Source organism: Vanessa atalanta, chromosome 7 (assembly GCF_905147765.1).
Source record: "Vanessa atalanta chromosome 7, ilVanAtal1.2, whole genome shotgun sequence".
NCBI classification, from domain to species: domain Eukaryota; kingdom Metazoa; phylum Arthropoda; class Insecta; order Lepidoptera; family Nymphalidae; genus Vanessa; species Vanessa atalanta.
Genome location: NC_061877.1, coordinates 827,656 through 853,192, shown reverse-complemented (window position 1 = coordinate 853,192; position 25,537 = coordinate 827,656). Strand labels below are relative to the sequence as shown.

Genomic DNA, 25,537 nt, shown 5'->3' with positions numbered 1-25,537 from the left:
TTATACGACATTTCTAATCAAAACTATACATATATATTTACTGCGTTTGAGAAGAAAGGAAACTTGTACAACTGAAATGAGGTTGCTGTTAAATAACAGAACTTCGAGTTCAAAACTGTAATATGAGTTCAGTTCAAAGTTGTGACGTTAAAGATCTGAAGTCTAAGGATGATTTATCGATTAATTTAGTAATAGTTCGGAGCGAGCCGATATGGTCCAGTGGTCCCTAACCAAAATTCACTAGCTTAAATCTGGGCAAGTAACTCTGAATTCTGTGCTTACCGAAATGGAATAATATTTAAGCCACTAATTATCACAACGATGGAATACCTTCCAAGGCTTTTCAATAAGTGTGGAACCCAATGGAACATTGTAACATTTTTGAGCTATTACAAATTCTCTAAGATCTAACTAAGCTCTAACTAAGCGCCAAATTACAGTGTAAATGTTTAACGAAGAAAAATGTAATATTATAAGATCAAAGGAAATAAGCTAGCGGTACCAAATGTGAAAGGATAATTCAGTCATTTACTTCATGACCAGCAGGCCCTTGCAGATGTAGCGTGACTAAATTTAATACCGTAATCATATGTGTCGCTGCACTATTTTATATGTCATCAAACAGTCCAACAATGTATGATTTGATCATAACTATGCATGCGACCTCATCAATGATTCCTAGCATTCTATGTTGCGAACGGCCTTTCAATTCACACGTGACAAGGAATTAACTACACTGACAAGGTTCATATTATTTTTCAGAAATAGTATATATTTAAAATTAGAATAAAAAGGTCCTATAGTGCTGTTAAAACTGAAAGTTATGATTTATTTCAATATAAATCATTTGTTTGTATTTCAATAATGTACAATAATTGATAAGTTTTAGAATATTATTGTATAGTAATCAGCATCAAAATTGCAGTTCAATCGTTTGGGTTTGGAATTGGTTTAAAATGAGCTGATTTATTTTTAGGATAGTGAAAATAGTAATAGGCAAATAGGTCACTCGATGGTAAGTGGTCACCATCGGTCATAGACATTAGCGATGTAAGAAATAAAAGCCAATGCGCCACCAACCTTGGAAATTAAGATAATTGAAGAAAAGAAAAAAAGAGTAACTACAGGCGCAAGGCAATTGCGCCTGTAGTTACTCTTTCTCACACACCCTTCAAACCGGGGCACAACAATTTGTATTAGTTGTAGCTTTTATTTTTCTCTTTCTTGTTAGTATTCTAATATTGACTAGGGTTTTAGTATAAATACTAGTGGATCGCATGCAAAACTTCGCGTTTATACATCAGACTTTTACAAATTTCGAAATCTATGACGGGTTTTGTTTTAATTTAATTCCATTGTAAAATTACGACGTCTGTTCGCATGTTTTTTATTTGTTTTTTTTTTAAACAGCCATAGCGCCGCTCTATTCCTAGCCAGTAACTTTCTTCCGCTCTCTAAAATTTAATTATTTGTTAAATCATAACAATTTAGTAAATTGCAACCAAGAATCCTATTTATTTTCAGTATATCTACGCTGGAGCTCTTCAAAATAAGACCCTAACCGATTTATTTATGTGCACATATCATCCCATAATCACTGGGACAAAAATGGACTTACGCTATTAAAATATAAGAAGATAACCAGTAAATAAATAAGATCTACAATTGAATGTAGTAGTCAGACTTGAGATATACACTTGACGAAGAACTAATACTACTATGGTTATATATTTTTTAAGAAAGAATAAAACGGATTGCTGGAACCGACGGAAAATAGCACAATTAGATTTTTTATTAAGAGGTTTTTGATGTTATACAAAACTGTAGACGGTGCCAAGCGCTCGAAGAATTTAAATTGTTTTAACCGATTTCACAAAAAAGTATGTTCTTCGGTTGTATTTTTTATGTTTGTTAACTAAGAACTCCGTCATTATGAACTGACTTTGAACTTTATATTGGTACCATTTAAATAAAAAATTACACTTTAAAAAAATACGAAGTAATTTTTTTAAAGGATTATTAACAATTTATTTTCCGAAATTGTAGTCGGATTTTTTCACGTTATATTTTTTTATTATTTCGCTATCACAAATCAGATCAGCTGCTACTCTTAAGGTATCATCTTTGTTATTCAAAAATATTTTAATAAAACGTTCGATTTATATTAAAAATATTATTATTATTAAGTTTTAAGTTAAGTGTATTTACATTTTGAAATCATTTATTTATTTATTGAAATTAATTTCACCTATTAAATAGTATTTGTGTATCAGTGTTGTTTGTATAAATAAATACATTTATACATACAACATTAATGCATAATATATAATTTTAACAAACATTATGATAACCAAGAAAGAGTACCCATGTAAAAGTACATTGTAATAGAAATAAAAGCTATTATTATATATTTATTTTTGTTTATTTTACATAATTGTTTGACTCTGATTATATATGTCATAAGAGCTCGAATTTATCGTATCAGTATTATTTAAATATAAATTTTTACAACAATAAACAGTATTGGCAAGTATAAAGAAGATTGTTTGATAATATTTATCACAAATCGCATTGAATGTCATTGTTTAGTCGTCTAGATAGAATGAATCGTTGCATTCCTTTCGTTCGCATGAGTTCATTAACCTTTTGACAACGTTTATGTTGAACGGATTAAATTTTCATTATCTGTGCTATTAAGTCGTCGCAGCGTCTATAAAGTTTGACTATTTGAAATTTTGAACCGAATTGTTATCAACGTATTCGACTATAAGAATTTAGTGTTTAAATGATGTTGCCTTCTCGACAACATGCGAATAGCTACCGTATTCCGTATATAAATAAATGACATAATTCCATAAATCCATAATCACTTTCGATTCCATATTGCTTCAATTTTTTTCATATAAGCATGGTTATATTTTTAGTAGATGCAAAAACACGAGGATAAGCAACTGGTTTGATAAACAGTTCGCAGTGAAAGTGACTTTCACCCAGCCTTGGATTACGGGCGACACGTAACGTTATTTATAACTTGCGTATGCATCGCGTGTTTTGTAACTAATTTTGACATTCGTATGAAAGTGTTGATAATCATTTGAAACTCTTTGAACTGGCCTCGTTGCTTACGTAAACGGATTCGTTTTGACTTTGACATTTGTGAGATGATGTGTTAGTTTTGATAGTTTTGAAATATTTTATTTATTTTTACCGTTAGTAGTGTGGGTCAAATACAAACACACACAATATATTTATAGTTATATTATGTACATATATTCACAGCACTATTGATCACTTTGATAAATTAGTATTAATCATTGTATGAACACGAGGAGTAAGGATAAGCTTATAATGCCAAGTTTCCGACTTTACCAAGTCAATAAATCCTTCTTGGTGATGAATTTTCGTTTCGTTGGCGATTCATAAATTCATTCAAATCATATAAATAAGGCATTCAACATATAATGGAGCGTGAATATAGCGTGGAGTTAATACTTGTTGACGTACAGACAGGATATATTATACATATTTGTAATTAAATAACATAACTGAGCCAGTGTAATCACAGGCACAAGGGACATAACATCTTAGTTGCCAAGGTTGGTGGCGCATAGGTGATGCAAGGAATGGTAAATATTTCTTACAGCGCTTTTGTCTATGGGCGGTGGTGACCACTTACCATCAGGTGGCCCATATGCTCGTCCGCCAACCAATGTCATAAAAAAAAAACTTTTATTACAAATATTGGAAAATAGTTACTGCGGTTCTTTTTGATAGAATCTACTTGAATAGCGTTTTTAATTTTTTGTTGGTATTTGTACATTAATAAATTAATCATTATTACTGTATAATAATTATTACAGATACATACCGTCTGGGTGTATAACTGGTGTTTATTTAAGGGATGAGGTGTAAAGTTTGTTCTTGTTTTAAAATTAACTGGAAACAACCGCAATACTGTGTCCTATAATTATTTTATTACAACAAGACATGCATAATATTATTTGACAAGGCTCGTTGGTAAATATATCAATAAATCTAAAAACGAAAGTTGTCGTGGTAACGATGGGAACGAAGTTGATTTCGCTATGTTTTTAAAATAACATGGTATAAATTAACATCGTTTGATATGAATTAAACGACAATAGCAAAATTGTTTTTAAAAATCTCGTGTGAATTAAAACAACAAGTTTAAGCAATATTGTATAAAGCCGTTTACAATAGAAAAATGAAGGGTGGAAAAGGTGGCTTGGAGGGCGCATAACCCTTTATCCTTACGTGACACATTCTGACAGTTCACTCTACTGTAAGCCGCGTAAAAAAAACTTCATTTCAATAAAGCTGAATGGTTTTTTTGTTTTTCTTAAAGGACCCTATTCTCAGGAACTACGAGTCGCATATAGATAAATACATTTCATAATGTTTAAATTTTTTATGATACCAATATAATAATAAACACGTCGATTGATATGAAACTGAATTTATATTATTCCAGTGAATGGTTATAGGACTATATTGGAAATATTTAGTATATGTATATGTTATTTTTTGTGACAACGTTCAATGTGAGAAAGATAACATTGTCATATCATCAAATGAGAAGTATATATGTATTTTGAGATCAATAATCATTTTTAGAAAAGTAAGCTTTATATGTAAGTAACTGATAACATTTTATACTTAAAAATGAAAAAAAAAGTAAGTAAGTATTCATTCTTAATAAAATAAATATAGTATAAAGAAACTCATATACACTTTGCGATTTGTTTTTGTTTTATTTATAAGATTGTTTTACAGAGAAATACGACGATTGAGCCCATAAATCATTCGGTTCAGTACGGCTCAATATTATTACACCTTTTCATAACTCAAAATTAAAAAAAAAAAAAGCTTTCATCAACTATACCCATGTGAAGTAATCAAATATAGTAGATATTCATTTAATTGTATTTAAATTAATATAAATTCGTAATACGTAAGTCTGTTTCTGATGATGTTACCACAAAATAATAATTGGTTTAATATTATCACTGTGTTATTTATAAATGACTAATTAAAATGATAATCCTAAATGATATTGTAAATGCCGAAACGTGTTCGTTTGTTTGTAACACTTTCGGGTCTTATCTACTCGACCGATCATCATGATACTTACTAACCTAACAACTGACTATGGCCACAAACCAACACCTCTCCTTATACAATACACATCTAAAAATGCCAAACGAAGCCGCGGTCGTATATATAACTTACTAGACGTTATATAATATAAATCTGTATGGGGATTAAAATTAATAGGATTACAAAAAGGGTTTAATTTAATTTCAAATAGCTTTAATCGAAGTCTATATATTCTATTTTAAACTCAAGTGGGGTTTAAAAGGCAATTATGGTAAATATGCCAATGATCGAACATACAACAATTAAATAATGGTATCCATTAAAATTAAATTAAATTGTTTATCCTGCATGGAAATCAACGAATACTATCTCAATGATTTTTTATCGTCTAGGTATAAAGTCCTATGTGTCCTTGGTTCTGCTTGTCAATACCTTATCGAATGTTTACATGCAGATGACGACCTCTTAGGTCGAAATAACGAAAGGATATAAGGGCTGATTGTCAAAAAAATATCAACAACGGTGAAGAGTTAGTTAAATTAACACTGTGAAGGCGTTGCCGAGCCGAGAGACGAGATAGCCCAGTGGTTAGAACGCGTATATCTTAACCGATGGGTTCAAACCCAGGCAAGCGCCACTGAATTTTCATGTGCTTAATTTGTGTTTATAATTCATCTCGTGCTCGGCGGTGAAGCAAAACATCGTGAGGAAGCCTGCATGTGTCTAATTTCCACGAAATTCTGCCACATGTGTATTCCGCCAACCCGCATTGGAGCAGCGTGAGCAGCATATTCCAGATATGCTCCAAACCTTGTCCTCAAAGGGAGAGGAGGCCTTAGCCCAGCAGTGGGAAATTTACAGGTAGCTAATGTAATGTATGTGTAAAAAATTACTTCCACTATACATAGCACAGTCTAATCCAACCAAGAGCAGACAAAAGCCAAATAAACAACATTTGACTTGAAAATGACGCGATGCTTGAATAATCTAATCTAAATATTCATTATGGATTTTCGACAAAAGTGCGTTTTGAACGTCGACGAATTTGTCAACGGAACTTTTGAAGTAAAATTAAAGTTGATATAATTCGTTAAGTGGTATACATTTCAATCACAAACTTTTAGTAGTGCACAACATAGATATAAGCAAATCGCATGACGTTCGTAAATATAGGTTTGTTTATTTTTATCCCTTCAAATTGAGAGCAACTGTGAAGGTATACACGATTGCCTAGCAGGATAAGGACATCACGAGTCCTAGGCAACACTCATAAATAATAAAACCTTGATAAATCAAGACGTCTATTAGAACTATTGACAATTACTGCTATTTACGCGACAACTCTATTTTGTTTGTTATTCAATTTAATTAAATAGAAGCAATCCAGTGAAGTAATTGAGCTCACTATTTGAAAATGGAATTCAATGACGGTTATATATTAAACGTCGGTTTTAGGTACTAGTCACGAATAGAGTTTATAGTAGAACGTAATTATGGTTAGTTTACACCGTAATTATGGTGTAAACTACACAATTACTACAATATTTCCGACATTCGACTTAAGAAAAATAAATAAAATTATATTTTTTCTTTATTGTTTTTTATATGGCATAAACAGGCGGACAAATGATGGCCAGTGATTCAAATTAACTGTTCCTTAAATCGCTAATGTACCACTTATTTTGGAAACTAAGATGTTGTGTCCCTTGCGTTTGAGAGATTTTACTATATTTAATTGCGTGTATTTGTGTTTTGTTTTGACTATATTAACAACAGAGCCGAGATGGCTCAGTGGTTAGAACGCGTGCATCTTAACAGATGATTTCGGGATCAAACCCAGACAGGCAACCACTGAATTTTCATGTGCTTAATTAGTGTTTATAATTTTGTTATGTTTTAATAGAACATCGGAATCTCGTGCTCGGCGGTGAAGGAAAACATCGTGAGGACATCGTCTATTTTCAACGAAAATCTGCAACACGTGTATTTCACCAAACCGCATTGGAGCAGTGTGGTGGAATATGGTCCAAACCTTCTCCTCAAAAGGAGAGAAGGCCTCAGCCCAGCAGTGGGAAATTTACAGGCTGCTAATGTAATGTAAATGTAAAAACAACAGAGAAGTTTGTGGATCATTCTAGAAGATAAAATTGAAAGTTTTCATTTTTATATTCGTTGAGTTTGATTCGATAGTTTAAGAATTATAAAAAAACTGAAGAAATTATTAGTTAAACACAAATCAAACTCATTGGATCTTGCACATCTACTTTAAGTTGTTTCGATTTGATACAAACTTGAAAATTAATTACTAGGATAGCATAAATCCAGTAGATAAATCTTGCTCGTAAAGGACTTATGGAACTAGAACTTATATGCGGGCAAACTAGACCGAACTAATTATAATATGATATCAATAAATGTTATTATTATAACTGCCTTAAATTTGAATCAAACTGAGAGTTTATTTTACAAAATGAATGTTAGATATGTTTACAAAATTTTGTGCATATGTTATTATAATGTTATTCAAACTGTACCGTTGTGATAAAATCACGTTTATATTTGCAATGAAAATGGTTCGTATGGTTTTGTCCTATACATTTAGGTCCTTGTAATAAAAAGTGTGAGTGCCAAGGTACTCAAAGAGTATTTTCCATATGTTATAATAAATAGTAGGTATTATACTTATATTCGCACTTAAGTGACGTATACGAGTCTCTCACAACATTCTTATCTGATCAGGTGCATCTTGCGACATGCTTAGGTATGTATTTAGAAGAAACGTATTCTTAGTATCGTATCCCGACTGGATACGGAAAGCGGATAATCTAGAACTTTGCGCATATTGCGTTAGACTTTTGTCTAGCAATGGATTGTGATTGGATAATTTATTAATTGAATGATTCAGTCGTTTTGTGTTTGATGTTGTCACCAATAATTCAGCCGATATAAGGCGACGTCATCGTCGTATAAACTTATCTTCCGTTGACAAAAGGTCACTAATTGCAAATTAGGTGTCGGAATTTATGTCTAATCTATCAAGTGCAGTGTTTGCTAAAATTCACTTATTTTTAATGACAAGCGTCTATTTAAAAAAAAATTAAGCTAAAAAATATTGAAGTATTTTAATAAAATCAAAATTTAATTTATGGTTCATTACGCTATACGCGCTTGACGAAATTTTCGTTCGGAGTCGATATCATAATTTATTTACAATTTTTTTAGCGGCCAGCTTAATTTTAACGGATTTGGAGTAAGGTTCTTATAGATTCATTGGTGATACTCTTAGTGGTGTAGGCCTTATTGTATCATGATGATCGGTCGAGTAGATCCTTTTAATAAACAAAGAAGGCTTAGTCTGCCTGCAAAAACGTCGTTTTGAGATGGAATGACTCCAATTATATCGTGTTTTAAGTTTAGCGCAAAAAAGGCTGGTTTTTAGGTAATATGTAGTATAAAATAAAGTAGCTTCCCGACGCCTTTACGCTTACAATTTTTTTAACTATGCAGCGGATTTTAATGGGATTTTTATCAATAAATAGACTGACTCTCTCTCAAGAGAAAAATATATAAATATTATTGAATTTATATGTATTATTGAAGAGAAAAGTCGAGAATTTTTAAAATCTCTTTTATGTTTTGTTATCAATTGAAAAATTATGTTTAGACCGTTATCGACCCCTTGTGAAACTGGGGCGGGTTCTTATTCTCTAAAACCCAAATGGTTCATTACACCATTACAAGTCGAAGATGTGTTTGTGAACTGTGACTCAATTAATCTTCTAATAGTATGAATTATATTTCTGATATTTGTAGTCACGACAATGTCAGTTCCGGTGAATCAAACGATGACTAAATGGCACGGAAATGTCGTTTAACTTCCTTAATAAGCCGTTATTTTTCAACAATTAGCTTTTTTAAGTAATGAAGGAGATTTAGAATACTGCATCCTTGTCTGATAGACGGTATCCACTAACACTTTTTCATTCTGATGTAACTTTGATAGGTAGAAAAAGAAATATTTGAGGACACTTTTACATATACAACCTTATTCCTTCGTATAGATAATAAATTTTACTTTTAATTGATATATGATTATTTAGATGTATACAGTTTACGAATTTATATACACTTGACTACCAAGTCATCATGGTTACGTCCAAAAGAGAAGCGATTGCCTGAACTTTTTAAATTCTGTATATAATTATATACAGTTTTGAAATTAATAAAAACTAAATGTTGACTGGCAACCCAGTAGAACCCTATTTATCTATTAATAAACACAAGCCAGCGATTGCTTTATCTTAAAAAAAAAACTAAATAGTAACTTCGATATACCTATATTGAGTACTTAGCTATAAGAAAAATATTTTATAAATCCACCATCTAAAATTTCTGAAAATATATTTTTTTCAATACTAACTTATAATTTATTTTTTATTTAAATATCAATTTACTCTAGCTATTAATATTTAACTTTAGGTTATAGGAAAAACTTATTCGCTATCATAATTAATTAATCACAAGAGAAAGTTGTTATCAATATTAACTAATACAATGAAGTTCAACATTCGTAAAACCTGCTATAAATCATCCTTCTGAGGAAACTCTTGGGATAACATCACAATACAAAAGCTTTCTGATAAGATAAAACCTTATAAATAAATCATACTAAAATGTTTTTTGTATGTTAAAACATAACAATTTTAATTAAACGTTTGACATAACACATCCACGTATACCGTTTCTAGACAACATTGAAACTCAAAGAGCTTAACTAGTCGCTCCAGTATTAGCTGTCCAACGAGGTGCGTTTGATAAATTGATAACGTACGCAAATCTAAAAGCAACACATCATTTGTTTGTTCAGGTTTGACAAACTCTGTAAAGTACCAAAATTACTTGTACAGTACCTACAATGTATTAGCCATTCTGCCTACTTGATATACGCCAGATAATCTCTACTCGTATTTAGATCATTCGAACTATCCGTCCCGGATTTACACGAGTGTAATAAGAGTCTACATAAAACCTTTATATATTTATATATACGACAGTAAAGCTTCCAGTGTTTATTTTTCACATCTTCAAAAATAGTTTAATTAATTGCAAACCTTCCTCATGAAACACTTCATTCTTTAGTATGAAAGTCCGTTCGGTATTGAGTTTATCTCCTTCACAGACGCGATAAACGACGAAGACTTTAATCATATGTAGTTATATTTTTATTCTAATTTTTGTCTATATATAAGTTACTGCTAAAAACAAAGAAAGAAGACCAAGAAATTTATAGCACTATTATAGCTTTGATTAACTTTTGAAGATAATAATATTCTGGACGTTAATGAACAATCCAGTATTCGCACGTATAATATAAAGCACTAATCCTGTTGCCCACTTATTATTATTAAACGTTGGACTAAGAACAAGGTTTAATAAAAGTCGAAGAGATTCTTGGCAAATAATAAATAAATATAATATTTCTTTTCTTCGCCCAACTCCATTCAAATTTGCAGAATATTTGATTCATAAAAATACCGACTACGAAAATGATCACCATAATATCTGGCAATTTGGTATCCGGATATCGACAGCATTTATTGTATTCTGATTTGAAGGGTGAATGAGCCAGAGTAACTCCAGTCACAATTTTTACCATTATCTCTCATTCGATCAATAAAATTAACAAGAAATTTGTGCACTATTAGTTTAAAGAACGGGACCAAGACATTAAGGTACGGTTGTTTAACTGATATGCCTTTAGGCGTTCGAATGATTTAAAATGGTTGCTGATTAATTCAATTCTAAATGTCTTCCACGCAATTCAAGCATTTAGAATTAAAAAAAATCGCTCTTCGCACTTTCAATGTTCAAGCGACTCTCATTGTGTTGAAGTTATATAAATGTGCTTCTAGAAAAAAGGTTGAGTACTCCAACTCCAGTCTCAGTATTATAAATCTTACTTAAGTGATTTCAGGCAGAAGCTTTAACTAAGGATTAAATAGATTTAAAGCTGAAATCACAAAGAACTGTTCCAATCGTTAAATATCATTGATTTAGTTAAATAATTCAAACACCCAAACATCAAACGACAAACCCTTTCTAATATATTTACTTCGAAACAAGCAGAATTGAGTATTTATGAATAAAATCTTTACAATTGGACCAGTTTATGCGTAGGCGAATATCACGAAAAAAATAAATTAATAATATTTGACGTATTATGGAATGATAAGTTATCTAATCCAATCTAAGGAAGAAACTAAAAAAAATCCAGCCAAGTGTCAAGTAGGAATCGCGCACGAAGGGTTCCGTACCATTATCTTAAAAACGGCTAAAAAAATCAATTTTGGGGGTTCCCCCATACTAAGAACTGAATCAAAATTCAAAAAAATGCTTTTCATCAAACCCATACGTGTGGGGTTATCTATGGATAGGTCTTAAAAAATTATATTGACGTTTCCAATATAATTTTTTTTCAAAACTGAATAGTTTGCGCGAGAGACACTACCAAACTGTTTATATACCCCTCCCCCTGTAACTTCTAAAATAAGAGAATGATAAAACTAAAAAAATATGGGATGTACATTGCCATGCAAACTTTCACTGAATATTGGTTGAAGATCCAGTAAGTAATTTTTTTTAATACGTCGTAAATCGTAAACCGCAATTACGTTTCATTCAATCAACTAAAATATATTTTTTATTTTATAAACAAACCTTGTTACTTACTTTACCCGAGTAACCCGAGTCCGACTCGCACTTGGCCGCTTTTTTTTTACTATTTGTTGTTAGAGTGGCAACAGAAATACATCATCTTTGAATATCTGATTTGTGACAGCGGAGTTTTAGTAATAGGGTCTGTTTTACCCTTTCGATAAGAAACCTACTACTTAAACTAAAATCAAACAAACTTTTACCTAAAAGCTTAACTATATAACACATACCGATTAAAATATAATATATTTATTTAAAATACAAAAATATTCTACTTAACTATTTGCTAACATTTAAAAGGCAATTTTTGCACAAATCCGTAATAAACACCATTAAAATATATTTTCAAGATCAACCAATGATATCGCGTCAATTCAAGGTCAAAGTTGTTTGTTTGTCCTATCCATGAAGGTCTTATATGATAGTCATTTCAATGCACAAAGGAAAATATTTAAATTTTCACCGTTATTATTTGATATATTTTCTTATCTGTAAATTAATACTAAAAACAATTAATATTAAACTGCCTTTAGGTATATCATAAAGTTGATTTTACAACTAAATCTAAAATTCGTTTTATGATTGACGTTTCATTTAATGTTTTATGGAGGCGATATTTAATAACAGCGCTATAGGCCAGCTTTAGACTATTTTGAATTATAACGATCGTTTTATAACGTAAACGAATTTTGAACAGTGACGTTCTTCGCTCTTATATCAATTTTACATTATAGAAATGAGACAGGCATAGTTTTGACAGGACATTAATATTTACTACAAATACTTTAAATGGTTCCGTGTTTTAATGGTTTTCGTTAAAGTACATTTCTTTGAAAATTAAGGTAGGTATTTACATTTTTGTTAAGGAGCATAAGCAAGGCGATACGATTGGTTCGAATTTGGAAAATTAAATAAAAAAAAATGGAATAATAAATGTACTCCTAGAGTACATGAACATTGGTCGCGTATATATTACAGTACTGATATGTATATATGAAACAGTTATATTAAAAAAAAAAATCTGAGGTCTTATGCTTCATAAATAATGCTGCGACCACACTATGTTTATTGTCTAAAGTTTACTTACTACCGAAATAATTATAGCTCGGAAGACTCTGAAGTTAATGCTTTTAGCTTATTACCGCAATCCTTTCCGGCTATCTAACCATTCCGGTGTAGTACTTAAGAAAATTCGGTGGCTTCCTGAATATTGTTACCGGTGGGATATGCCATTCTATACATTATATGTGCGACCAATTTCTCTAATGCAATAATATAATAGTTTTGAAGCAGTTAATAAAAATATTTGACGAAAAATGCAACACTGGGAAAATTGCAGCCATACTTAACGTGACAAGGTCGTGTGCATACTACCAATTTCCAGTCTCCGGGCAGATGAGTTCTTTTATTTTTTAATTCCGATCTGAGAATCGAACCCAGAATCTCCAGATCAGTGATCTTATAAACTATCCACTAGATTTAAGAGGCATACATGATTTATTAAAACTGTATGTTAAATTAGTTATGTTAAAATTCATATGAAAGAATCATAAAATATTTGCACACTTAAACAACAATTCCAGAGAGATTATATTATAAAAAAATCGTAAAAGTTGCTTAGTAAGATTTAATTTTAAAATTTTACAGTCACGTCCTCCTTACAAAAGCGCAGCAAGACCTTTTTGTCATAAACAAACACCACGCAAGCGAAGCTTACGCTTTTTGACTTTTAATAGTTTTAAACAACATTTGTTTTGTATAGGGACTTAAAAGAAAAGATAATCACTTAAACGTTCTCTATGTATTTAAATTTTAGCATTGTTGTATTTTTCTAATGTAATCACAGTAATAAGAATAAAATTACACATTGTACTTTTTATTAATGAGTGTTTTCTTATATAGATATGTAAGTAGTCCTTACTTACAGCGCGATCTTTGTGAAAGTTTCTAGTAATACTTCTATCATATCAACATGTGTCGTCGACATATACACAACCTTGTCATCCCTATAATTTGACATGACGTGCGAATGAGACAGACGATAGCGACATGTGACCTTGATATGGAAGGAACCGGGCCACCGTGACATGTGTGAGTTGGATTGTACTAGGGCTGCAGAAACGCATAGAGCTCAGCTAAACACACAACTTAATGCCAAAACGATTTTATATCAAGGCGTTACGGTCGCAAATCGTTTGGTCTATCTAAAAAAAATCTAGTCGCTACCAAAGTAATTCATACAATCTGTTTCATATCTTATGACACGTGTTTTACGGGTGATTTTCGATTGCAATTAATTGTAATGAGTGGATTCAATTTTCACCTGCAGCTGTGTATGAGATACGCAAACATATTTCCCACTTCACTAGTTGTAAGAAGTCATAAAAATTGTTGGAGTGTAAGTCGGGCTCCGGAATCGAGATTCCTAGCCATTCCGATACCTGTGAAACAATATTATTTACTGTTTCGAAGAACTAAGTTGATTTTATTGAACAATATACATTTCAAACATGTGATTTATATTCATCTATGATATATCTACAAAACAACTGCAATTTTTATTAACCGACGGACATTCTCAATTGGTCGGATATATTTGGGTAGGGAACACGATTTCTTTGCATATTGGAAAGCGTTTTAAAACCAGTCGTCAGTGTTGACGTTACAGTAATCAATTAAGCTGATTCTTAATAAACTTTAGAAATTAAAGGAAAATGTTTTTTTTTTGGTAAAATTGTAATTTTTAAAATTAAAAAAATATAACATTATATAAAGTAAAAATATCTATATATTTTTTTTAAAGTAAATTTCCGCCAACCCGCGTTGGAGCAGCGTGGTAGAATATGCTCCAAACCTTCTCCTCAAAGGGAGAGGAGGCCTTTATCCCAGCAGTGGGACATTTACGGGCTGCTAATGCATTTTTTTAAAGTAAATAACCATTTGAAAGGATAGAAAAATAAAATTCAATATGTTGACGTGACCATGTAACACACACACATACGTATCATATAAAATATTTTAATATTCTGGACTGCTTTTGCTTTTTTTTTTCTATTACATAAAAGATTAAGTAGAATTCTGTGTGTGTTTTATTTATTACGTGGATAGCCTTCACAAAACGATTATAAAGCGAGTCGTGGTAGATGCCATCTTTATGATAATTAAATTGTGAATATTAAAATATAATAGACGTTAAAGCGCTATTGAACGACAAGTACATGGCCAATATTACCCAGCTTAAATCTTTCAAACAGCCGTGAAGGTATTCAGTCCATACAATACTTGCGTACAATTTATACGGCTCACCTTTGAAACACAAATAACCGATATTCCGTTTGAAATAGAATTATCTTGCTAATACAACCATTTTAAATTATAAGCTTGATAATTCAGTTGTAAGATTTAACCCGAACAACTACCACATACAAGAAAATATAGAGTTAAATTAAATCTTCATTAATAAATGTTACTCAACACATGACAAATAATACAACGAATGTACATCAACTTCGATGTACTATACAAATAAAAGCTTTATAGGAACATACAAATGAGATAAAAAAATTGATATATAAAATATATATTATTCATTTTTTTTTTAGCATTAGCAGCCCGTAAATGTCCCACTGCTGGGATAAAGGCCTCCTCTCCCTTTGAGGAGAAGGTTTGGAGCATATTCCACCACGCTGCTCCAATGCGGGTTGGCGGAATACACATGTGGCAGAATTTCGTTGAAATTAGACACATGCAGGTTTCCTCACGATGTTTTCCTTCACCGCCGAGCACGAGATGAATTATAAACACAAATTATTCATTTAGTTATATCAAATTAAGAAATTACTTAGTTTCCATAGTTTAATATAGACATTAGATATATTGATCTTGACTGTATATCATATGAGTAGTAAATAAAAAAAAAAACAATTAAAAAAAATATAACAACATCATAATAGTTCAAACGCGTTAAGCTCGGAAACATGGTGACAGAATCAATTTTTGCCTCAGAATCGTATAGAGACTAAAAAAGTAACACTATGAAATATTAATCTCATCACGACAAAAAAGATAACTCATTTTGTAATTCAACATGAAATATTACACTAAAAAGATAGATACAAAAAAATATTATAACAAGTTTTACGAATAATACAAAACAAATTGCATACGACGGCCTAATCACTAACTATTTGTTACAGACAACGTCGGGTGTAGATGAAAACTTAAAGATAAAGATAGAGCAAATATTATAATATGTATAAATTAGCTTATTAACTTATCCTTCTTTGATTTATCACCGGAGCTATTAATCGGTGTGATTTTTAAAGTACGGAGCGACGGAAGTAACTACGAGCGAAGCTGCTTGTAAAATGTGTTTCCCTGAGTTAAACTAACTCAATCTCTCAGCCATTCGATTTTCATTGAGTCATATGTTGTATTTTAAACTATATATTGATGTTATTTCAATGAAGAACTCGACGATTTTCTTACAAAAACAAAGTCCATACGTATAAATCTGCAATCGTAATTCCGTTATATTACTACCCTTTTTGTACACATAGCTTGCGACAGTGCGATACAGCTTCTATTTTAATCGTGACTTCTAACCTTTTTGCATTTATGCTGCCTTAGTACACCGTGGCACTGAATATCGCACATCAGAAATTTCAACCTGTTTCCCTTTTCCACATACTAAAGTCACGGTTGACTGAAAAGAGAGGCAACATATGCCTTATTTACATGTGATCGTCCCTAACGCTTCGAACACGTCAATGACTTAGACACGAACCTATATGCCGTCTCTCTCTGTTTTCACATTTACTCGCATGCGTGAATGAAATAGAAACAGGGATCATAGAAAAAGTCTATCTGTGAATGTGTGGACTGGACTCTGGACGCGTGTGCCACATACGGATCGCTAGAATAGACTTGCTGGTAACTCCTTATATCCTAGTACTTTCTAACAACATCTAATGCTTGGCGGAATTCTAATACTTGATAGTAGTGGTTCTAGTTGAAGTCTAACTCGTCATTATCATAAACATTATGTTCGAGTAAATTTATTTCCTTTTAATTAATAAAAATATTAATAAATTAAGAGGAATTCATTAGAAGCGAATAATATTATCCTTATGACAATCAAATTTTTATCATCATATTTAGATTGTGTAAATAATACAGGAATATTATCAATAATATATCAAGTATACATTATAAATTCTAAATAAATATACATAATATAAAAAAACACAATTATTAAATCAAACTTACCCAGCGCAATACATCCTGCTATTAGGCCAATAACGAAAAACATTGTATTACCGATCATTGGTCAGTCGTGTTTAAGATATATCGTGGCCTCCGTCGCTTCATTTGTTCTGCGTCAGATAACCACATCACAAACACATCTAACTGTATTCGTCGATCACTTATACAAATTTATGTACATTTATTTACGAGTATATAATTTATACTATAAATTTTCACTGCATGCTCCACACTACCTGAAACAAGTTAAAATAAATTAAATATTGTATATATATAATTAAAAAAAAATGATGAATAATTATTTCTAAAACATTAAATATATATGTAAGGATTAAAATTAGATCTCATTTTTTATTTTAAGCTAATCGTATCGCAATTAAAGACACGACTTGTGTTGTGCAATTAAACATTTTAAAAATAAAATGTATTTATGTAAATTGAATGAACGCTAACTCGAATAATTATTATAATATATAAAAACAAACAATAGTCCAACGAAATAACTAGCAAGAATGTTGCTTATATTTTTGTATATAGAAGACATTATGTCGAGTTGCGGTAAACCTCTGACTTTCACAAGAGTTCGTTAGAACTGATTTCTATTGAGGCGACTGACACGTTAAAAACGATTACATATCCTACTGGTATTAATCTCAATTGATTTAACGGAATTAAATTAATATAAAAATTATATATGTACTCAAATTACTTTTTATATTATGTATGCTATGTATTAAGCTGTATATTTAATTTCTTTAAACGCGCTATTCTCAAACTACCAAACGGATTTGCATTTTAAAGACCAAAACTTGAGGAACATTATGAAGTAGAGCAGCGATGCTGTATAAACAGTAATGTTCTAATTTTGTAAGTATAAAGTCTAAGTATTTATATTCGTTTTATGATGTGATAAAGTTACAACAACATTGCAAATGTTAACTCCCTGTGACGATGATGGTTCGCCAAATCTGACACGACCGGAAAAGAGTTTAGGCGCAAAACGAACTGCTTTACCTAAGTAGATGTGGGATAGCCACTTCAGTTTTACTTTTAAATATTCTTTGGATAATTTGCTAAATTTATTTCGCCTGATCTTATCAGGTCAGGGTGTTTCCTTTTCCGAACCGGTGGTAGTGTTTCATTTGACTATCAATAAGTAAGTGTAATGCTTCTATATTTAATAAAGGAATTTGAGTTTGAGTTTGCTTAAAATCCAAGGAACATTTTTGTACTTACACCACAAAGATGGAGTTCAATTTTTATATAATTATGTAGGTTATTCAAATTTGAGCTGAAAAGGATGTGGTCTTCCTCCTTTAACACGTACGAAGTCACGGGCGTAAAACTAGTCTCCTGCATATATCACGATTATAAAATGTCTAACCGGAATGAAATTATTTTAAATAACTAGCAGAATCTGTATAAATATAAATATTGGACAACATCACGGCATTACTCTGATTCCAATCTAAGTAGTTACAGGACTTGTGTTATGTAGAATCAGAAGTAACGGCGCTACCACAAACACCCAGACCCAAGACAACATAGAAAACTAATAAACTTTTTCTACATCGACTCGGCCGGGAATCGAAACCTCGGAGTGGCGTGCCCATGAAAATCGGCGTACACAATACTCGACCACGGAAGTCATCTAATATTAGTATAGAGATAATACCGTATTTTTTAATTTTAACTTAAGCTAAATTGTCATTAAAATGTTTCCTTTCGATTTTCTTATCAAATATTTAACGCTGGTTTAAAATCAACAGCGTATCATTATAATAAAAGTAAGTAAGTTATTTATGCAAATAATAAAAAGCAATTCAAGAGCATATACGATATTATATAATACTACCTGTGCCTGCGACTTCGTGCGCGTTTGAATTTAATAACAAAGCGTGACTTTATTATTATTTTACATATAAATTAAAAGTAGCCCAAGTTACTCCTTATTACATCAGCTATCTGCCAGTGAAAATCCCGTCAAAATCGGTCCAGCCGTTCCAGACATTAGCCGGAACAAACAGACAGACAAAAAATTTTATTTAGGTATATGTACCGTGTGTACACACATATGCATTTAGTAAAACGCAGTTATTTTAATATTACAAACAGACACTCCAATTTTATTATATGTATAGATTATATTATTAACAATAAAATTACAGACATGAAAATGCCACGATACATCAATGTCATATAAGACTATCGGAGACAGTAATCGTCTCTGACTAGATAACGTTCGTGATATTGTATCATTACTATGTTACTTTAACAAATGTTTGATTATTCGAATTTCATTAACTAATAATATAATCGCTAATCAATTTTATTGACAAGCTATTGTTAGACATTCTAATATTGGAAGTCAAGAAAAATATTACCAACAACAATTAGACGTCTTGAGTTCTTATGGGTAGAATTCAAATATACAACACTCATTTGTCCCGCTTAAAATTGAAGTTTACAAAAAACCTATCAAAATGAAAATAAAAAATTTACTTTTTTTCAAGCACGAGTCATTTTACAAAACTATATTAAGTGAAGTTATAACCATTTCGGAACGTCGATTTTACCGTGAAGAACTGGCAAGAAATTCAGTAGTTACTCTTTTTCAACATTTTTAAATACGAAGTCATGTTAGTTAAAAACAATTATATAGCTATTTATATAATACATCCTGGCTTAAAGTAAACAAGTAACAAGTAACAAGACCTCCGTGGACGAGTAGTGTGTACACCGGTTTTCATGGGTACGCCATTCCGAGGTCTCGGGTTCGATTCCCGGCCGAGTCGATGTAGAAAAAGTTTGTAAGTTTTCTATGTTGTCTGGGGTCTGGGTGTTTGTTTTCTTACTTCTGATTATCCATAACACAAGTGCTTTAGCTACTTACATTGGGATCAAGAAAAAAAAAAAAAAAAAAGTATTAGCTCCTTTTTCATTTTTTATCATATATATAATCTTGAATAATATGTTTTTTTTTTTATGCTGTCTAGATTCTATCTGTTGTTTTGACTGTGGGTTAGGCTAGTCAGGACAAACTATTTTACAAGATATCTTTCTGAATTATATTATATTATTAATTTCGAAAAAAAATTACAATTTCGAACGCGTGCCGGGTATTTTAAAGTTATTAGAATAATAAAATTTACATTTAATAATAATTATATTCAACGCCGACTAGAGCTTTCTGTCAATTTTTGATCGTGTGCAACAGTTAGTATCTAGTTTGTTTTGATAGAATAGCTCTAAATTGAGCATATTTTCCTCACCAGTCTTTTAAATTTATTATATATGAAGGCAATTAGCAAATTCTTCATCTGTGAGACTACATATCGAGACTAGGCCTCCTTGAGATTTGCTATCGTTGTCAACGTTGGTTAGGAGAACATGATCCTAATTATATATTATAGAGATTAATAAATTGTTGGCAATCCAAGTGTATTTTGAAGTCTATGGTCAAGTGAATCACTCAAGCTGTTGCATAGCTTGAGCGATCCACTTGACCACCAGTCCACGACCATTAGATCGTGCCGTACTGCTTTCACCGAAGTCGAACGTACTTAATAGATAAATTTAAAACTTTCGTTTTGTTGGAATTTATAAATTAATCACGTTAGTTTGATATTAAAAAAATAAATTTATTTTATTTATGATTATAACTATCCATATTATATTTTAAGTGTTTTACTACTATGTACCTAGACCATTAGGTTAGTATAGAAAAAAGTAGTTCAAATACGTAAATTAAATTCCGTTTATTTTATTTAAGATTACAACTGTTTATAGTTTTTATGTGATTTTTTTATTTCACTTGATTCCATTCTTTTTTTTTTAATTTACTTTATTTGTTATTTTTAGTAATATTAATAGTATTTTAAAATGAAACGATTCTTTTTTTCGGCCGTTTCATATTGTTCGAATTGGTAGCTAACGGAAATATGTAACGGAAACTGAACTAGTCTATATGTCGAAGCATCAAAAAGTTTAATTAAGATTTATTTATTTTTATCGTACATGCTGGCAACGTCTGTATGACGTTAAAAAGGAAAGAATCGAATAGTGTCAGGGTTGATTGAACATTAAGAAAAAAATACGAACAAAAATGACGAGACTTATATTTTTGGAAATAAATGTCTGATAACGAATTAATACCCAACCCTTCGTTATATATAACATTATTAAGCCATAAGTTTAATGATGTTATACAACAACTACCACTCCACTACCACTTACCATCAGGTGGAGTGGCGATATATGTCGATGTACCCGGATTGTATCAAAGAAAACACATACATACATAGTAATCGGATTTTTACTACAGTAATTAATTATGCTCTAATGCGAAAACAATATGTACGAGGTCCAAAGAAATACCTCGTGAATTATATTTTTACGTATATTTCCGTAAACACTGTTAAAATGTTCGATATCAATTTTGTATCCAAATTATTGTAACGACATTCAAACGACACATAGCATTAAAAACTTTAGCATTTTGTGAAAATCGCGATGCTTTTTGAAAATCGTTTTTTTTTACTTTTTTATGTTTTATTTAATTTGTTGAACCGAACATTAAACTAATTATCTCTCAGTTTAGTTTTCGGTGGTAATATTTCATTTTTTCAAATTCCAAATCTACCAAATATTCGTAAGTAATTTGTGAACATATCAAAAGAAATTATGTTTTACGTGAACATGTAGAGCGTTAAGTTACATTAATTTATTTTCTATGAACACCAAAACGTTTGACCAACGTTCAAGACGACGTGGCCTTCTCAAAAGAAAAGTTTTGAAAACTCCCCAACACGTATCTCTAGTGATGGATTGTGGCATAATAATTAGCATTCATTGACGGGTCAAATAAATTAAGTACAAATTTGTTAACGATAATTAATTTTCGAGATAATTAACTATGCAGCTTCCTTTCTTTCTTCATTAAGTCTTCTTATTTTTAGCGAACACGAAGATATTTTTATCGTTTGCAATTATTACTTCAGAAAAAATAATAATTACTTTTGGTCATTATCATCCTCCTGCCCTTATTCAAATTTACTAGGGGTCGGCGCAGCACGTCTTCTTCTTCCATACTTCCCTAAATGACGTCATCTCACAAGTAACATTCTTTCCAGCCATATCATCTTTCACACTATCCATCCACGTGCATGCTTAAGACCTTCCTTACATTATGTTCCTCCTTCGCACAACATGCCTCTACCATGACAACCGCCTTCCACATAACTTTTCACATAGTTACTTTTGGTATTTATATACAAAAAGCGAACTGTCAAGTTGACATGATGATCAGTAGTCCCTATTAGTAGTTGTATTGACGCCTAAAACATAAAGCAATACTTCCGTACGTGACAACATCCTTGGGAAGTAATGAGTTATGTCTCTTGTGCATCTAATTATACTGCTTATACAATAATAACTCCATATTAATACTAGTTATTAAGCATTAGCATTAGCAGCCCGTAAATGTCCCACTGCTGGGATAAAGGCCTCCTCTCCCTTTGAGTAGAAGGTTTTTGGAGCATATTCCACCACGCTGCTCCAATGCGGGTTGGCAGAATACACATGTGGCAGAATTTCGTTGAAATTAGACACATGCAGGTTTCCTCACGATGTTTTCCTTCACCGCCGAGCACGAGATGAATTATAAAAACAAATTAAGCACATGAAATTTCAGTGGTGCCTGCCTGGGTTTGAACCCGAAATCATCGGTTAAGATGCACGCGTTCTAGCCACTGGGCCATCTAACTATTTATTAAGATGGTTATTTAATTATCAAGAAAACACTCAGGTAGAGAGGTTGGCTAGTAGAGTTATCCATCTCTGGCAAATTTCATTATAGGCGCTAAAAGCAAACCTATGAATTATCTCGGACAAACTCATCTTAGTATGGAAATGTGGGTATTCGTTTATTGTAACGTTATATTTTCTTTAAAAACGAACATCTAGTACTACTGTATAGTGAACAGTTTATGTATTACGTGTTTTTAGGCTTGGTTTTTTTAATGTAAATATACACTATATACATAAAACTTAAACCAGAAGGTAAGACAAGAAGACGCAGCGCGTTCCAAGAAAGTTTGAGTGTAATTTTATAAGAAGGTAAACTTTTTAGCTTTTGCGGGTTCAAATTAACCATGAATTTAATGTTCATATATTATATAAGACTAAATATCAAACCAAGACACATTTTAGGTATATTATTATCATTTTATTATTTATGATATGACGTCACCACCGCCCATAGACAATAATGCTGTATGAAATAATACCATTTCTTACATGTGCAAAGCGCCACCAACCTTGGGAACTAAGCTGTTATGTCCCTTATGCCTGTAGTTACACTGGCTCACTCACCCTTCAAATTGATACACAACAATACTGAGTATACATAAACCACCAATAAATTGTTGTATTCTTTATAAAAATATTGATATCGATATTGAATTTATATACAACATCCTCTATTAATAAATTGTTTTATTCCACAAGGGCAAATGATAAGGAAAATATAACATGGTAATATTGATTTATTGAGTACAGAAAATAATTTGCTGTATATTGATCGTATGTATTCGTACGCGGCTGTAATAATTATTACTATAATATATTAATAATTATTGCTATAATATATTAATAATTATTGCTATAATATCGTTATAATATTTGCTGTATAAACAATTGTTTATACAGCAAATATTATAGCAATTAAAATGAGAAGATGTATCGACTAATGATTTAAATTAACATCACCGTATATATTTAAATTGATTATATATTTTTTTTATTGTTATATTTATAGCAAAAGGCAAAGGTAGTCGGGAAGATATGTCTTCAAGGAGCCCCTTTTTTGGTCGACTGTAATTTTTTTTTGTAATGGTTAGTTTGACTCTTAAATGGTCATCTGCTGATAAAAAGAGTCCAATGATATTGGCACTGAAATATTTATCATCCTTTACATTACATTACATAATATCTGATAATTGTAACTGTTAGTAAGCCAGAGTAATTACAGGCGTAGTTACTGCTGACTATTATCCTTCCGACCGGAATACAATAATGCTAAGTATTGCTGTTTGGCGGTAGAATACCTGATGAGTGGGTGGTTCCCATACGGGCTTTCATAAGCGCCTTTCTTAAAAAGGTAATTAAATAATACATAGACATACGATCACAACGAACTCGGGCAAATTTGTTGTTTCTTGGTGACGAGTTCCATTGCCTTCATGTCACTGAAGATTTTTATCAGATGTTAATACACTCAAAACATAATCATAAATGTGCAGTTAATAACGAAAATCCCACCCAACTCGGATACGTAAATACATACTAACATGGCAAGGCAAGGCCTCCTCTTCCCTTGGTTTGGAGCATATTCCACCATGCTCCAATGCGGGTTAATGGAATACACATGTGGCAGAATTTCGTTGAAATTAAACACATGCAGGTTTCCTCACAATGTTTTCTTTCACTGCCGAGCATGAGATGAATTATAAACACAAATTAAGCACATGAGAATTCAGTGTTGCCTGCCTGGGTTTGAACCCGAAATCATCACGCACGCACGCACGCGTTCTAACCACTGGACCATCTCGGCTCTCCTTTGTTGCTGTCAATTAATTAAATATTTTACAAATTAAAAAAATTGTAATATTTAACATTTTACAAATTAAAATCTATTTATTCATGTTAGGTAAATCGAGTGAGGCTCATGTGAATATTGAGTGTGCTCAAAACACACACGAACACAATGTTCCTCGCGAGTTGAGATCACGCTATCATATTTCCATTTGAAAAACCTCACGCGATATTTCTATTTCAAATTAACAGAATACAAAAGAAAATATATGTTACGAATTAAATATTAAGATATTCCGTATTTTCAGTGGGTAGAGATAGTTTCTTCAGAAATGTTAAGAAAACATTAAAATTAAGGTTTGGTACGAGAGCTTGTACCGTTTCTAGGATTGTTCATGATTTTTTTTATTCTTGGTAACAAGTTTTTCTTTCAGAAATTTACCAATCTTTTGTTTCGTTCACTTTTTATAGAACTTAAAGTAGTTATTTATTTTATAATGGTTTTATTATTATATATTTTTTATTATTTTTAGTCAACAGATACAAACACCTGTTTTCTGAGTCGTTAGGTATTAGGGAAAAACAAATAGTGTTTGTCCTACGTTGGTTAATATTTATTGTTAAGTGTATTACATAGGTAGTTTATTCCTGGAATATTACAACGACGATAATTATTTTAACAACATAATGTCATTACTAATCATCGCTCGCAGCTTTGCTCGAGTTTTAGCAGTTAGTCCTTAAGTGTTGAGCATAAATAAGTAGTTGCGCATGTTAAACATACTAAGAAAAAGATTTACTCTCATCTCAACAGTAGTCTAGTTATTGACAATGTTCCGTAGAGCGT

The 25,537-nt window shown here is 31.4% G+C and overlaps 1 protein-coding gene across 4 annotated transcripts in view; it reads right to left on the bottom strand.

The window, feature by feature from the left end:
* Nucleotides 1–25,537, bottom strand: part of LOC125065373 (tyrosine kinase receptor Cad96Ca) — a 75,974-nt gene that overhangs the window by 13,494 nt on the left and 36,943 nt on the right. For all 4 annotated transcript variants that reach the window (XM_047672937.1, XM_047672936.1, XM_047672935.1 and 1 more), the window contains one exon: nt 17,101–17,333. In XM_047672937.1, the coding sequence (XP_047528893.1) occupies nt 17,101–17,158 (58 nt within the window). In that variant the 5' untranslated portion in view covers nt 17,159–17,333. The remainder of the gene's footprint in view (nt 1–17,100; nt 17,334–25,537) is intronic.